Source organism: Paroedura picta, chromosome 7 (genome assembly GCF_049243985.1).
Source record: "Paroedura picta isolate Pp20150507F chromosome 7, Ppicta_v3.0, whole genome shotgun sequence".
Lineage (NCBI taxonomy): Eukaryota > Metazoa > Chordata > Lepidosauria > Squamata > Gekkonidae > Paroedura > Paroedura picta.
In genome coordinates, this window is record NC_135375.1 from 22,895,984 (window position 1) to 22,913,054 (window position 17,071).

At 43.4% G+C, this 17,071-nt stretch overlaps 1 protein-coding gene across 1 annotated transcript in view; it reads left to right on the top strand.

The window, feature by feature from the left end:
• Positions 1 to 17,071, top strand: part of CCDC152 (coiled-coil domain containing 152) — a 21,602-nt gene continuing 4,531 nt past the window's right edge. Inside the window, exons 1-6 of the mRNA XM_077347058.1 lie at positions 1 to 64; positions 1,815 to 1,910; positions 3,265 to 3,370; positions 12,479 to 12,547; positions 14,066 to 14,130; positions 16,117 to 16,219. Coding sequence (XP_077203173.1) covers positions 1,848 to 1,910; positions 3,265 to 3,370; positions 12,479 to 12,547; positions 14,066 to 14,130; positions 16,117 to 16,219 — 406 coding nt within the window. The 5' untranslated portion in view covers positions 1 to 64; positions 1,815 to 1,847. The remainder of the gene's footprint in view (positions 65 to 1,814; positions 1,911 to 3,264; positions 3,371 to 12,478; positions 12,548 to 14,065; positions 14,131 to 16,116; positions 16,220 to 17,071) is intronic.

Genomic DNA, 17,071 nt, shown 5'->3' on the forward strand with positions numbered 1-17,071 from the left:
GCAGGCCCGATAGCACAGAAACCTTTTACCCTGAGGAAATTTTTCAATAGGATCAGTGTTTCAGGTAGCAGCCTAGTTTTACCACTTCTAAGAGTTGCATTATCTGTTCCCCTGTCAACATAAGCAGCCCTGTTTCCTTCTGCTTCACAGCTCCAGAATGTATTCTGCATGAAGGCTGCCTTACCCAACAAAGCAGAAAATTAAGGTCTGGCCTACTCTTTACCTACTCTGGCGCAGAGTGGTAAGGCAGCCGTCTGAAAGCTTTGCCCATGAGGCTGGGAGTTCAAACCCAGCAGCCGGCTCAAGGTTGACTCAGCCTTCCATCCTTCCGAGATCGGTAAAATGAGTACCCAGCTTGCTGGGGGGTAAACGGTTATGACTGGGGAAGGCACTGGCAAACCACCCCGTATTGAGTCTGCCATGAAAATGCTAGAGGGCGTCACCCCAAGGGTCAGACATGACTCGGTGCTTGCACAGGGGATACCTTTACCTTTTACCTACTCTTTAATTTGAAAGACAAAGATCACTTCAGAGTGGGACCGCAGATCCCCCCTGCCACCCATCTTACAACTCATCTCCATAGATTAGTTCCCCTGGAGAAAATGGCTGCGTCGGAGGAGGGACACTATAACATTATACGCCACGGAGGCCCCTCCCCACCCTAAATCCCGCCCACTCCTGGCTCCACCCCCAAAGTCTCCAGATATTTCTTAACGCACAGCTGGTACCCCTAGCCTCACCACAGCCACCTGCTAATTTCTGAGGTTCTTGGGGCAGTGTAGAGCGACCTTGAAAAACTGAAATCCCTAACCTGTGGTAAGCCATAGCAAGGTCTCTCTGTGTGTTTTGGGGCTTCCTTTCTGTCATACACCAATATACACAAAGGCCTTATTGTGGCTCACCACAGGTTGAGGGGGAATGTGTAGTTGTGGTGAAAAGTCTATTCATTTGTGAGAGCCTGAAATGGCTTGCCACCTTGGTCTGCCCCTCTATTGTTTGCCCTCACAACCACCCCACGGTCACTTGGTTTGCCTGCAGCATAAGGGTAGGTTAGGTTGAGAGACGGCAATTGGCCTAAGATCCATCAGCAAACTTCTATTTTGGATTTTAGTATTTTAAACTTATTTATGCGACTAGGTATATCAATTGAACTGTGTTCAATAAAGGTAGAATAGATACCCGGCTTCAAGAAAGGATGTTTGCAATACGGTTGTCTGAATAGTTCCAAACTAGATATTTAAAAAAATAATAGAGAAACAGAAGGACGTTTACAAGCACTAACTAAGATGGAAAGTATTATGAAACAACATTCACTATCGATGAGGTATCAAAATTTTGTTGAACGTTAAGGAAAATAGCAGTCCTAATTTTGTTCACAGGTAGGGATGCCATTCTCCAGGTGGGACCTGGGGGATCCTCCTGGAAATACACCTTATCTCCAGATTATTGAGATTAGTTCCCCTGGAGAAAAGGAATACTTTGGGGGAGGGATTCTGTGGAAAATTCTCTGATGTTCCTGTCCTCTGCAGGATCCATCCCGAAATCACCAGGCATTTCCCAACCTACATCTGGCAACTCCACCCCACCTATCACCTGTCAGTGGCAAGGGAGGGACCTGGCAACCCTATTCACAGGAGGGATTGGGGAACATAATTTAATAAGCACAGAGAGATGTCGTTGTTAGGTGATGAATGCCTCAATGCACACAACACCAAAATACATGTCAGGAATGGAAGTTCCTTGATCCAACATTAATGATTAAAGAAATGTACTAATCAGGTTCCAAGTTTTAAATTCATGTTTCTTTTATACAGACAATGCTGGAGTGATCCTGCACATATCTGAACATGAAGAAATCGAGTGCAGTCAATCTGGATAAACTGCTAGATGATTTCTCACATATTGAAAAGGTACTGTTGCTTGAAAGTGTGTTATTGCCATGCTAACACGTTTGTTTTTATCCACTGAAAAATTTCTTTTGCTTTTTCTCCATAGAACTTTTCAGATGTTAAAATCAGGCATCCCAGAAATCTATTGTCTAAAGGTAAAGGTATCCCCTGTGCAAGCACCGGGTCATGTCTGACCCTTGGGGTGACGCCCTCTAGCGTTTTCATGGCAGACTCAATACGGGGTGGTTTGCCATTCCCTTCCCCAGTCATTACCGTTTACCCCCCAGCAAGCTGGGTACTCATTTTACCAACCTCGGAAGGATGGAAGGCTGAGTCAACCTTGAGCCGGCTGCTGGGATCGAACTCCCAGCCTCATGGGCAGAGCTTTCAGACGGCTGCCTTACCACTCTGCGCCACAAGAGGCTCATCTATTGTCTATAGTAGGTGGAATGGAAATGTGTGCGACCCACAATCTACCCAAAATGCACACTCACCATGAATAGGGTAGTACATGTATTTACTATGCATGTACACCTCAGCTTGCCAACCGAACTGGGAGGAGAAAATGTACATTGTACCTTTAATAGAGGCATAATGTGAGTAAATGGGCAACTGAAGCTTTTGATGGCATGGGGTACATAACCCGCTTGGTAAATAACATCCCATTAAGCCTCTATTGAAGAGACAGAACCTTTCCTTTATCCAGTTAATTGGCAACCCTACATAAAGCTTTAGTGATCAAAACCACAGGATTTTCGAGGGTCAAGGCTGAATGTACATGGTAAATATGATCACAGTCTGAGTAGTTCAACAGTGGAAGAGTTGGTGAGCTCCCCCTCAAAGGCAGTCTTCAAGCAGTGGCTGGACAGATACTTAGCCTGAGGATGCTTTAGGCCAGGGGTAGTCAAACTGCGGCCCTCCAGATGTCCGTGGACTACAATTCCCATGAGCCCCTACCAGCATTCGCTGGCAGGAGCTCATGGGAAGTGTAGTCCATGGACATATGGAGGGCCGCAGTTTGACTACCCCTGCTTTAGGCTGATCCTGCCATGAGCAGGGAGTTGGACTAGATAGCCTGGATGGCTCCTTCCAACTCTAGGATTCTATGACTCTATGATTCTATCATTATTCTTGCTCATGCAATGTAATAACCGATTATATAGGGAAGATTGCTCCCTCCTGTTATGCGCAGTTGGTATGCTCCCAGAATGCACAACTGAAGTGTCCTAGTATGCATAACGGTAATATCTGAAAAGAACTAATAAGACCATGGACAGCTGTGGGTCACAATAAAAGCAGTTTTTTTAAACAATAGTGGGGGGGGGGGACAGGTAACACAAAAGTTTTCATTTGTAATTTAAACCATTTCCAACAGAAAATATCAGAACTTCATGGAGAAAATAACCGTTTGACTCTTCAGCTGGAAAAAGCAAACAAATTATTAGCCATCAGCCAATCACAAGAAGAATCAGCGAAAGAAAGTGAGTCACTCAGAAGAGTTTTTGTGTGTTCCTACAATTAATAGATTTAGTGTTTGGTATCATTTTCAAATGACTCTAGCATGCAACAGTATTCTATGAAACATGGCTACGATGCTGCTTTCTCTGAAGAATATGCAAAGTGTGGGAAGACTTCTCAAAATATTGCATTCATCTGAGCACTTACATGTGCAACGCACAAAGCCCAAGTCAATATAATTGAAAATAGGTTGCAGATCCTCCTCTCAAGCTCATACACATTCAAGACACAAGGAGTGGGAGTCGGAGCAGAGAAAGATGACCAGACTGACAATTCCAAAATCACAACTTGACTTGTTAACTGGCATTTGCATCCTCTGGGGCCAGGCTAATATTCCTTTGCTGGTGCTTTTGTCTAGATCCCCCCCCCATCCTTTCTCACTCACAAGACAGTGGTTATACTCATGTCCAACTTCCAACTTCTTCCACTATAGATACACTGAATTCATTGCTAAGTAGGGTTGCTAAGCTCCAGATGGAAGCTGGAGATCTCCCGGATTTACAACTAATCTCCAGACTAAATAGCTTATATTTTTAATGTATTTAAAATATTTCTGCCACTTATCCTTGAAAAATCCTTGAAAAATTGCCTGCTTCTGAAAGTGGGCTGCATGGCACTATAATCTATTGAGATCCCTCTTCTCCCTAATGCCCCCCTCCAGGCTCCACCCTCAAATCTCCAGCTATTTCTGAACCTGGAGATGGTAACCCTACTGCTAAGTACCAGTCAAGCACAAATGCTTTAGATACCCTGCAGTGAACCTCAGCTAATTATACAGTCCCACCATGAAAGCACATATGCACATGGAAGAGGATTGCAATGCTTTAACAGGCCTTTAACCGATGTCAGCATTGGGTGTTGCAGGGTGCCGTTCCCTTTCCTGCATAAAATGGGAGATTACCTGGCTGGCAACAGCACTATAGCCTCAGGGGTAGCTGAGCCAGTCTCCCATTCCTGATGGACATGTGTAACATGGGGAACCTGCTGTTTTCCAAAACATCACTGGCAGATGTTGCACTGTGCCAACTCTTGAAAACACTGGCCTTGAGCATCTCTGGCCCACGCTGTGGAATTTTGGACATTTGTAAAATGGATCAATAATTCGAGGGGCATATACCTTATGGCCAGCTTGGTGTGGTGGTTAAGAGTATCTGTCTCTAATCGGAGAGCCAGGTTTGATTCCTTACTCCTCCACGTGCAGCCAGCTGGGTGACCTTGTGCTCGTCACAGTCCTGTTAGAGCTGTTCTGACAGTAGTTCTGTCAGAACTCTCACAGGGTGTCAGTTGTGGGGAGAGGAAGAAAAGGCAATTGTAAGCCACTTTGAGATTCCTTCAGGCAGTGAAAAGTAGGGTATAAAAAACAGCTCTTCTTATTACTTTATTTGTTTGTTTGTTTTAACATTTCATCTTTCCTTGCAGTTCAAGGTAGCTTACAATTATAGTTAAAACATTGGCAGTTAAAAACAAATAAATAAAGTATCAAGACCTAGTTTACCCCCCCACATCCCCCCCCCCAAAAAAAGGTGTCTACCATTCAAGCCCTTCAAAAGTCTTGGCAGGCTTTGCAGCATTTCCTGAAGATTCCCAAGAAGGCAGAGTGGGCTCACCTCTACATAGAGCCCATTCCACAGAGTCATGATGAAAAGGACCTCTCTGGTCAGTGGCAGAGGGACACCCTAAGTGGTGGGATAGCCAACAGATAACTGCCTGATGACTGTACTTGGCAGACCAGTTGGCTCATGTTGGAGTGGAGGGAGAGGAGAATTGCTTGACTTGATCTCTGTCCCTTCTCTGAGCTGATCTTCTCAGCTTGTCACTGACACAGTTACACAGTCTGTTTTCCTGCATACACACATACAGAAAGAAGGCCAAAGTCAGGCACTGAAAAAGCTGATGTTTTTTTTCCCTAAAAAGTTCAGCTCATGGTGTGCTAAGTAATGAATGTTGTAAAGTAATATATACCTCATTCCGAAGTGTTAGAGCACTCAAGAAAGTTGCGTCAAAACAAGGTCTGCTTCTAGTTGCAAAATTACCAGCAGTGATTTATATAACTACAGCCAACAAGCGACTTGTGTTGGAGTGTTTACGTCTGAGATTGTGCTCACTTGCTTATCAACCTGCAAAGCTATAAGGTACAGCTAGTACTAAACACTTCTTTGCTGGTACTCCAAGGCTGTTCATTGGGCAGCATCTCCTTTTATTCCTGGAAACGTCTTTGCAGCTGTAGGCAGTAAAAAGCTTGCCATTAGCATTCAAGAAAATGTTCAGCTGCTGACTATGCAAGTCAGTGCATCTTTACTCATAAGTAAGCCTCGATTCATTCAATAGGGCTTACTTCTAAAGCAGGCATTTTTAGAACTGTAGTCTGAATTATTAGCTGTCACTTGGTTTAGTTACATCTCTAACCTGTTTGATGAAAGCTTTGAATGTTTGCATTCTGTACTCAGAGAGGTAGATGCAATAATAAGCAGAGCCAGCTTGGTGTAGTGGTTAGGAGTGCGGATTTCTAATCTGGCATGCTGGGTTCACCATGGCACTGATAAAACTGTTCTGACTGAGCAGTGATATCAGGGCTCTCTCAGCCTCACCCACCTCACAGGGTGTCTGTTGTGGAGAGAGGAAAGGGAAGGCGACTGTAAGCCGCTTTGAGCCTCCTTCAGGTAGAGAAAAGCGGCATATAAGAACCAACTCTTCTTCTTCTTCTTTTGTAATTGCCCCTGTATTCTATTGTGATAATTGTGTAGCAGAAAATTATTAAATATGACTGTAGATTAAGAGTAGCCCATTAGTTCTGGATTAATTAACCAAGAAATAGAGCAGTTCCATATACACTAAATATAAAATCCCTCCTTTAAGTAGGTAAAACATTAGCATCCTTAGCAACAGAGCCTCCAGGGAGGGTGGTATAGAAGTATGATAAATAAATAAATAAATAAATAAATAAATAAATAAATAAATAAATAAATAAATAAATAAATAAATAAATAAATAAATAAATAAATAAAGAGCAAGAATCCAGTAGCAGAGTTTGTCCTAGACAAACAAAATTTGATGCAGGGTATGAGCTTTCAATGGTATGATCTTACTCACTACAGCTCATTCCACCAATTTTTAGTCGCTATGGTGCTACTAGACTTTCATTCTTTTCTGCTGCTACAGACAGACTAATACAGCTATCTACCTGTCTTGAACTATTAGCATCAGAGAATAGGTGAAACATTAGCATTCAAAAGTGGAGTTTTTCCCCATACACTCCCATACATGAGAAATTAAATTCTTGGTTTGGGTGCTTGCTAGACTAAATTGATGGTTTAGCTTGCAAACCTGTGACTGGATATTACACAGGATTTTGACAAGAGATCTGTAATGTTCCTTTAATGACTGTAGATATTCACCTGCCTGAACAATCTACCTGCAGAAGATGGGGTCTGAAACCAGTGCTGTGCACAGGAGAGGGTAGGAAAGGATGATCTGAAGTTGGATAGAAAAAGATAAGAATTCAGCAACAGTGTAGAAAATGAGAAACAGCCTAGCAGGGGCTACAGCCTTTGCTGTCTATGTAGCTAATGCAGAGTTCCCATTAGGATTGTTTGGTTCCCCCTGGCCCTGGGGGAAAGTGGCCAGATGCAGACGGGGAAACTCCTGGAGATTTGGGGATGGAGCCTGGGGAAGACAGGCACCTCAGTGGGGTACAGTGCCACGGATTCCACCCTCCAAAGCTGCCATTTTCTCCAAGGGAATTGATCCCTGTAGTCTGGAGAGGAGTTGTCATTCTGGAGATTCCCCAGGTTCCATCTGGAGGCTAGCAAGCCTCGTTTACATATTTACAACCTGCCATAAGAGACTGTTTGCTTCTAAGACATGCTGCTCAGACAATTGCTACGTATAATATCTTATCAGACTGCATGACAGAAACATAAATTACAGCTCGTCATGGACATGATGAGTCTCAATGCTTCCTCATCCAGCATCAGAACAAACTCTGGAGTTTACGCTGGCTGCTGCATTCCTCCCCAGCCTTGTCCCTCCCCTTCATAAGCAGAACTGATTGAAACCTTCCTTTTTCCAGAAACCTCCCATCAAATACCAGCTTCCCATGCCATCCAAATATGAACGCCTGGCATTTCCCACAAACCAGGATTCTGAGCAGGGAGGCGGTGGAAGGGAAGATGGAAACAAGCCAGGGCTGAGCCTATCACAAAAAACCCCTTTGTTTGATTGTGAAATTTCTGTGCAACTGCTGCTCGGGTGAAAAGAGAACACTTAATGCTATCTGATTTTAGTGTGTGGCTTTTCCTACTCAGCGTACCAAAGAAGGATCAAGTTCAGGTTTTCTTTGCTGGAGACATGCTTCAAAAAGCTCAGAACATACATTCGCCTGCTATATCTCATCAGGTGCTATTGAGGTCTAGATTTGCTACCATGGATGATTATTACGCTGTCTAATATTCCACTTCTATGATGCCCGCTGTAATTAAGAAGCTTCTGTTCTTCCTTAATCTGGAATAATTGACTAGGAATAGTCAAGACATGGCAATTGTTTCTTCAGTAGGGAGACCAGATGTGGTTGAGCGTGCTGTAAAGCTACCTACAATTTTGTTAAGATACCACCTGTAAGTTGTTTTACTTTTTTAACATTCCGTCGAATCCTATGCAAATATTCAAAGTGAGTCCCCACTTGTGTTGCCAGCCTCCAGGTGGTGGCTGGAGATCTCCTAGAGATCAGGTCACATGGAGGAAATAACCAGTTTGGAAGGTGAACTCTATGGCAATGGAGCCCATTCCAGTCCCTTCCTTCCCTAAACTCCATCCTTCTCAGGCTTCACTCTAAAAATCTCCAGGTACTCCCCAAGCTGGCAACCTTATACCCACTATTTTTGGATGAACTTATAACCAAGTAAGTGTGCCCAGTATTTTAGCTCCAGTATGATGAATTCCAAGGGCATATATCCTGCAAAATCTCACAGGTAAAAACAGGGACATGTATGAAGGATCACTGCATATGGATGTCCTGTGCATTTTTAAAGGTTATGTCTGGTGCATTCAGAGCATTATTTAAAAGAGCAGGCTGACAAGTTGATAAAATGTGGTATGGATCCTATTACTGTTAGGTGGATCAATAATGAATTGACAGATCACACCCAAAGGGTGCTTGTTAATGGTTCATCATCTTCTTGGAGTGGAGTGCCTCAGGAATCTGTCCTGGGCTCCAGTGTTGTTCAACATATTCATAAATGATTTGGATGAAGGAATAGAGGGTGTGTTTATTAAATCTGATGATGATGCTAAACTGGAAAGGTTAGCAAACACAGCAGAAGACAGAATCAGAATACAGGATGATCTTGACAGGCTGGAAAATTGGGCTGGAATGAATTTCAATAGTGATAAATGTAAAGTTATGCATTTAGGTAGGAGAAATCAAATGCATAATTATAGGTTGGGGGAGACGTGTCTTGGCAGTAGTATGTGTGAAAAGGATCTAGGGATCTTAGTAAACCAGACACTGAACATGAGTCAGCAGTGTGACTCAGAGGCTAAAAAGGCAAATGGGATTTTGGTCTGTATCAAAAGAAGCATAGTGTCCAGATCATGCAAGGTGATATTATCACTTTACTCCACTAAGGTTAGATCTCACGGAGTACTGTGTTCAGTTTGGGGCACCACAATTGAAGAAGGATGTAGACAAACTGAAGTGTGTCCAGAGGAGGGCCACAAGACATATGAGGAAAGGTTGAGAGAGCTTGGTCAGTTTAGCCTGGAGAGAAGATGACTAAGAGGTGATATGGTAGCCACCTTCAAGTACTTGAAGGGCTGTCACATAGAAGATGGAGCAGAGTTGTTTTCTGTTGCCCCAGATGGTCAGATCAGAACCAATGGGATGAAATTAATTCAAAAGAATTTTTGGCTAAACATCTGGAAGACGTTCCTGACAGAGCTATTCCTCAGTAGAATAAGCTTCCTCAGGAGATGGTAAGTTCTCCTTCTTTGGAAAAATTTAAGCAGAGGCTAGATAGCCATCTGACAGAAATGCCAATTCTGTGAACTTAGGTTGACTGGGTGGACAGAAGGGATTGTGTAGGTGCTTGTGGCCAGTTCCTACATTCTAGAATCATTTTGCAGGGAGTTGGACTAGATGAGCCTAGAGGTCCCTCCCAACTCTATGATTCTAAGATGATGGTTCTTTTGCTCAAAGATTTATCATAAAATCTTAGGGCCATTTCGCACGGCTTCAAAATAGCACAATGGTTGCTAATTGGAAACGCTACTAATTTGCCATAACCCACGACGTCGTAGACAATCTGCAACAATCCTGAAACCGACCCGCCAAAAGCGCTTCGTTGTGGCGCTTTCAGGGGAATCCAGAAAAGTGGATTCACCCTCCGGATAGCGATACACTCCTGCAACCAATCTGCAACAGTAGCGCTAAAGACCTGTGCGTTACCATTGTTGCTGGTTCTTCAAAGTCCCTCCCCCTGGCTCTCTCCTCCAAACTTCCGGCGAAGCGATCGCCATTTTTTTTTCTCCGAGCGAGCGGGGATAAACGCACCGGCGAGCCTCTTTCTGTTTAGAGGCTTCCCTGGCTTCAGTCCTTCACCTTTAGTCACTAAGCACAAACCACTTAAAAGCCCGTTTGCTGAAATAAAGTCCCTTTATTTTTTACACATAAATTCAGCCGAAAATCGAGCCCGTGAGAAGGGGGGGGGGATTTTTTTTAATCACTCGAGGCAGCGTGCAAACGATCATACAATCAAACGACAGCTCACATTAGGCAGCTGGATGGGTCTCTCCGTAGCAACGAATCTACCTAGATTCGTTGCTATGGGTCTGTTTTTTTTTTTAAAAAACCTTTCTTAAAGGGAAAGGGGCTGTTTGGGAGCATGCTAACGGCTGCCCATTGGCTGCTTGACGGCCAGGGGCGGGACGAGCTTGGCAATAGCGCTTCCTTTCTAGCGATTTCTGCCGAGACCGGAAGCCTGTGGGAAACGCTAAAAAACGCAACTGATTCCACTACAAAGCCAGGTGTGCAAAACGACGAATTCCACTATTTTAAATGGCGATTTTTCATTCAGTGACCAATTTGCAACAAAGATCCCCGTGCGAAATGGCCCTTAGTGTTAACACAAAGTTAAAAATATACTTCTGCATGCAGATTGTGTGAAACAGCCAGGTATGTACTGTTTAAAGCAGTGTAAATATGGATAATTTATTTATTTTGTCTTTATCCATTCTTCGTGGAGTTCAGTGAGTCGGCAGATATGGTCCTTTTCCCATTTTGTGCTGTCAACAACCCTGTGAAATAAGTTTGGCTGAGAGAAGGAGACTGGTCTCATGTTACCTAGTGAACCATGTCAGAGTGAGAATTCAAACCCAGGTTTCTCCCTTTGAAGTCTGGGGACTCTGACTCAAGCTTCACTTCTTAAAGATTTACATTATAGATTCTCTAAAGAATTACAACTTTGTCACTAATGACATTTTAGCAAGGAATCTCAAAAGGCAAAACCAGGAATAAAATGGAAAAATAATTTACAATGAAACCAGCTGGGGCACATATAAGAGGGCCTTAGACTGCAAGTATTCTTTTCTCCGTGCAATCAGTACAAACAGTGTGAAGCACTTAAGGATGAGCCCTCAGAATTAATCACAGCTATCTTTTTCATTGGTCTATGTGTAGATTATATCTTTGTAAAATAAACACGGGTCTTAGTGATCTACAAGTCTGCAGGTTGGTTGGAGAACTATTGCAGGTGGAAAACAAATTATAATTTTCATCCCTTGAAGCACTCCCCAAATAACAGAGCAGAACAGGGAAACGGCTTTTAAATCATAGATCATTTGGAACAAATGGAGCATGATTTGTTAGGCACTCTCTGCAGTAATTCAAAGATTTTACTTGTAAAGAAGAAGAATGGTATAAAAGCAAAGATGGGTTAGTTTAACAATTTACAGTGCATATCACTTTGCAGACTTCCTTAGGAATAGACAGTATAAAAAAATGAATAGGCAGTGTTTATTAAGAGTGTAGGGGAAACTTTCATAGAATCATAGAATAATAGAGTTGGAAGGGACCTCATGGGTCATCTAGTCCAACCCCCTGCACTATCCTGACTTTGAATGTCAGGATGCATTTTCTGGGAGCGCATTTCAAACACAGACATTTTCTGTATGTATAATATGTATTTAATGGCTAACAATAAGCTCTTCTGGTCAAATCCATTTTACATATTATTAATTATAGCACACCAAAGAATGCACATTAAAGAGATAGTTTGTCAGTCATGAGAGTCCCTCCCCCAAATCTGACATACTTTGAGCATAATTATACAAAGTATGTTAATTTGATCTTTAAACTCATTTCAGCATATTTATAACACCCAAATTTCCCTTGGTTCTTGAGTATATAAAAAATTAGTTGCTAGCCACAATGCTTCGACCAATCTGGCCTTGGCCTTAAAAACACTTTGGAAATTATAGCTGGTGCAAATGAACAGGCTGCTCTCGATCCAGGGACCGAGGGAAGAAACTGAGTCAATGGATCTTTTCATGGGAGACCCAGACAGCTGTAGTGAAATTTCTGGTAGCGTTTTCATGCAACTACGGATGGGAGTCATGAGTAGGGGAAATAGGGCTTTATTATGTCTTGTGGCATATGGCGCTCTGATAGGTAATGCGGTGGGTTTCCTTCAACCCTGTCTAAAGCAGTGTTTTGCCTTTTGACATCTTAGGAAGATAAAAAGATGGTGTGCTATCTGGCAAATTTGAGAATACCAGGGGTCCATCTTGTGTTCATTACAGGGAATTGCAAGCACTTTTAAAGGCAGCTAAAAATGTTAAGCTTTAAAAATACAACCTTTATACTGCTTGTTAAATACCAGCTGCACTTTTAAAAATTGGAAATGCCTAAAATGCCTTGAAGATGCAACAGGTAGAGGCACAGCAACCAGAATAACATTTTTGAAAATTACTCAAAAGAATGCCCATTCTCAAACAGGATAATTTTAAATGCTTTGACAGACCTGTCTACAAAATACATAGCATTTTTTTAATCTTATTTCTGTCTGGCTTTTTAAAAGAATGTGCTGTACTCCAGAGTGTGATCAAGGGCCTTCAACAAGCTGTTGAAAACCAGCATCATTTGAGAGGTATGTTTAGCCAGCTGCATTGTTGGCAGATGTGCATGTGATTACTATTATTATTAATTTACTAGGGACAAAGCCTATTGCATTTAGGAATACAATGAGTGCTAGATCGGGGGTGGGGGTGGAAGAACTCTGCAGATGGCCTCTCCCTCCCCCAGGACCTAGAAAGGCTGTTATGGAACTCTCCAGCAGGGGGCAGCTCTTATGCAGCAGAAATCTGCAGCCTCCAAGCCTCAGAGGGAAGTGGAAGGAGGTGGGAGTGGTCAGGACTGGGAGACAGAAGGCAATTGGCTGGCCGCTGGACAGACAGGCAAACTGGTTGGAGGAGAAGGCACATAGGGGTAAGACAGCCCTGAGTGAGTGTTAAGCTCTGAGTGGCACTTAAGCCATGAGACGTGCTCCTCCTCCAAGCCATTACCAGAAATACTAAGTGAAACAGATATCAGATATCGAGTGAGTTCCCACCTGTCCACAGAGGATAAGAATAATATTATGAGGAACCTCCCCCTCCAGGACCAAAGAGGAAACTGAGTCAGAATCCAGACTTTTTTTCCAGAAAAGGTCTCACACACCTTTGTCTTCCAGGATATTGAACTTAGTCTTCCAGTGTATTTAACGCAGCATTCCCTGCTTCTTCATTTGATTCCATGAAGAGCGAAATATCCGTTCTCAGGTTAGACCGAGAACAAATGCATGATTCACAACTGCTTAACAAGGCCTGTTGTGCGGGGGTGAATGATGAAAGGTCCTGAGAAAATTGATATATAATTATATTGGAGGGGGTCCCTTTATACTGGGCACATGATCCCATCCCTGATTCACGTACTGATCAGACAATTGGTTCATCAAGGTCAGTATTGTCTACTCAAACTGGCAGCAGCTCTCCAGGATCTTAAGATGAGGTCTTTCACATAGCCTGATCCTGATTGGAGATGCTGTGGATTGAACCTGGGACCTTCTGCATGCTAAACAGATGCTCTGCCAGTGTACCATAAAGGTAAAGGTAAAGGTATCCCCTGTGCAAGCACCGAGTCATGTCTGACCCTTGGGGTGACGCCCTCTAGCGTTTTCTTGGCAGACTCAATACGGGGTGGTTTGCCAGTGCCTTCCCAGTCATTACCATTTACCCCTCCAGCAAGCTGGGTACTCATTTTACCGACCTCGGAAGGATGGAAGGCTGAGTCAACCTTGAGCCGGCTGCTGGGATTGAACTCCCAACCTCATGGGCAGACAGATTCAGACAGCATATCGCTGCCTTACCACTCTGCGCCACAAGAGGCTCCTGTGTACCATAGCCCCTTCCTATAGGTCCCTCCCCAATGCCCCCTGGCCCCCCCAAACCCACCAGCCAGAAAATATCCTTCAGTAAGTCACAATGGCCCTTAGCACTTAATTTTGTCCATCTGTGTGGTAGCTCAAACAGTCAAGATCTATTATTTAATTCATATGCTTTTAAATATATACCATACTTTGGAACTGGATGTTGCAGGTCTGATTTTTAAGGTTATTTCCTTTACACAGATGAAAATGAGAGGTTGAAGAACGCAGCCTGTATGTTAGAAGAGAAAGTAAAGTCCTGTGAACAGGTCAGAACATTCACTGTGTTTGTATTGTAGGATATCGACTATGCCTAAGGTTGTCTTCTCTGATAAGCCGTTATTGGTGTCATTCTCATTCTTGTCCTCATTGTCATTAGAAATCTTTGTGTGTGACTTGAAGATAAGCGGATTTGGTCCTGCTCAAAGTTCTCAGTCTTGGTTGAGACTCAACATTTGTCTGCACATCCATCCCAAACACTTGTGTGCATCTACCAAAAAGGCCACAGTTTAGATCCTTACAATATGTATGGTGATGTGGTACTACTCAAAGTGCCACCACAGCCTGTTCTTACCTTCACAATAAGAATGAATGAGGGGGAAGGTCATTGTTGTTGTTGTTAGGTGCGAAGTCGTGTCCGACCGATCGCGACCCCATGGACAATGATCCTCCAGGCCTTCCTGTCCTCTACCATTCCCCGGAGTCCATTTAAGCTCGCACCGACAGCTTCAGTGACTCCATCCATCCACCTCATTCTCTGTCGTCCCCTTCTTCTTTTGCCCTCGATCGCTCCCAGCATTAGGCTCTTCTCCAGGGAGTCCTTCCTTCTCATGAGGTGGCCAAAGTATTTGAAGGTCATATGCAGACACAGATAACAAATGCAGAAAATTCAGGTTTGCTTCTAGACCTTGGAAGTGAAAAAGGAAATAACAAGTGAGCTGGTTTGTTTGATAGTTTTCATGTCTTCTGCCTTGTTTTATTGCTCTTTGCAGTTACACTTTGCTGTGTTCAACTTGCAATGAACTCTCTCAAAATTGCTAACAAATTCATGTTTTTTCAAAGCTGCCAACAAGTAGAATTTTCAGTTAGACAATATTATGTGCTGCTTGCTGGTAAACAAACCTCTCCAGGGGCCTACTCATATACTCAGCAAGAAAGATCAGGCGTATGAATTGGCTTTAACTTAGTTTAAAGTACTCCAGTTCTTTCAGCTAAGCTGTTTTGTGGATGAGGGCTATATTATTCCTTTTTATGTAAATGAAGACTTGAGACTTCAAGTAAAGGAAGACCCAAGGCCTCCAGGGGGTTAATGGCTTACAAACAAGGATGCTAGCCTCCAGGTGGGACCTGGGGATGCCCTGGAATTACAGCTCATCTCCAGACAATAGAGATCAAATCCCCTGGAGAAAATGGAGGCTTTGGAGGGTGGACTCTGTGGCACTGTACCCCACTGAGATCCCTGCCCACCCCAGGCATCCCCAGATCTCCAAGGGTTTCCCAACCTGGATCAGGCAACCATACCACTAGCATGGCATAGCGGTAAAAGTGGCATATTCTAATCTAGAGAACTGGGTTTGATTCCCCACACCTCCACAGGCAGCCAGCTGGGTGACCTTGGGCTAGTCACAGTTCTCTTAGGACAGTTCTCACAGAGCAATTCTGTTAAGGCTCTCTTAGCCCCACCTACCTCACAGGGTGTTTATTGTGGGGAAAGGAAGGGAAAGGTGTTTGTAAGCCACTTTGGGACTCCTTCAGGTAGTGAAAGGTGAGGGACAAAATTATCAACTCTTCTTTCCTTCTCCAGTGGCCAAGAGAAACCTGGCAACCCTACGGTAAAAGTTAATTTTGAAATTCCTGATGGTGGTTTCGTAAGAAGTTCTTAATCTTAACCTGGTATTTAGAAGAAGAAGAAGAGTTGGTTCTTATATGCCGCTTTTCTCTACATGAAGGAGGCTCAAAGCGGCTTACAGTCGCCTTCCCTTTCCTCTCCCCACAACAGACACCCTGTGAGGTGGGTGAGGCTGAGAGAGCCCTGATATCACTGCTCGGTCAGAACAGTTTTATCAGTGCCGTGGCGAGCCCAAGGTCACCCAGCTGGCTGCATGTGGGGGAGTGCAGAATCGAACCTGGCATGCCAGATTAGAAGCCTAACCACTACACCAAACTGGCTCTTAGGGAAATTTCATGGCTGCAGTCACTGATCGGGTGCATTGCCAAGCCCATAGTTCCAAATCATTGTTTGAACAAATTCACAGGAATATAAAAATCAGATTGACAGACTTGTGAAAGAAACTGAAAGCAAGGAAAAGGAGCACAGGCTTGAACAAAAGAAGACTCACTGCGAAATGAACAAAAGACGTAAGTAAGCACAATTAATTTACGTTACATTTGAAGTACACGGAAATTTGTCATATTCAAAGCAACACCTTCATTCCTACCATTTAATTTGTTTAAAGGCTTAAAAGTACATTTCACATGGGGGAGGGTGTCAGATGCTGTCAAGTAAGACTCCATAGGCCAGTTTACAAGGCAAAAAGGTGAACAGAGGTCATTTTGCCAATGCCTGCATCTGAAATAACAATACGAAAAATGAAGAAAGGTTCAAAATATATAAACAGAGAAAAACAAAACCTTTCCAAGGCAATTGGTACAATACATTTTATATGGCAATAATTTTTTATGGACCAACCAAAACAGTTTCTAGATATACTCCGTTTTCACAATTTTTCTTCAGTGGTTGATTCCTTATACTCTTATCAAGCAATTTTTATGTATATAAATAGGCCACAGGCTCTGTGAAGTATTGTGGGGAATGTCAGTCAAAAAACAGCCCCTTCCTATCATGATCATGCCACTGCCTGCATCTGCACAGCGACCCTGGCCTTTCTTTTTCGTCTCCCATACAAGTTCTAACCAGGCTGACCCTGCTTAGTTTCCAAGATCCAAAGCCAGCAAGCTGGCCTGGGCCCTGCAGGTGAAGATAAACATAGCCTGCCAAACAGGCTCCAGCAGCTTGGTGGTGGAAAGTGGCATCAAGTCACACTAGACTTTTGAGGCAAATAAAGGTGGTCTGCCATTGCCTCCCCCTGTATAGCAACCCTGGACTTTCTTGGTAATCTCCCATCCAAGTACTAACCAGAACCCTCCTTGCTTAGTTTCTGAGATCTGACGAGGTCCAGCTAGCCTGGGCCATCTAGGTCAGGTTTCACA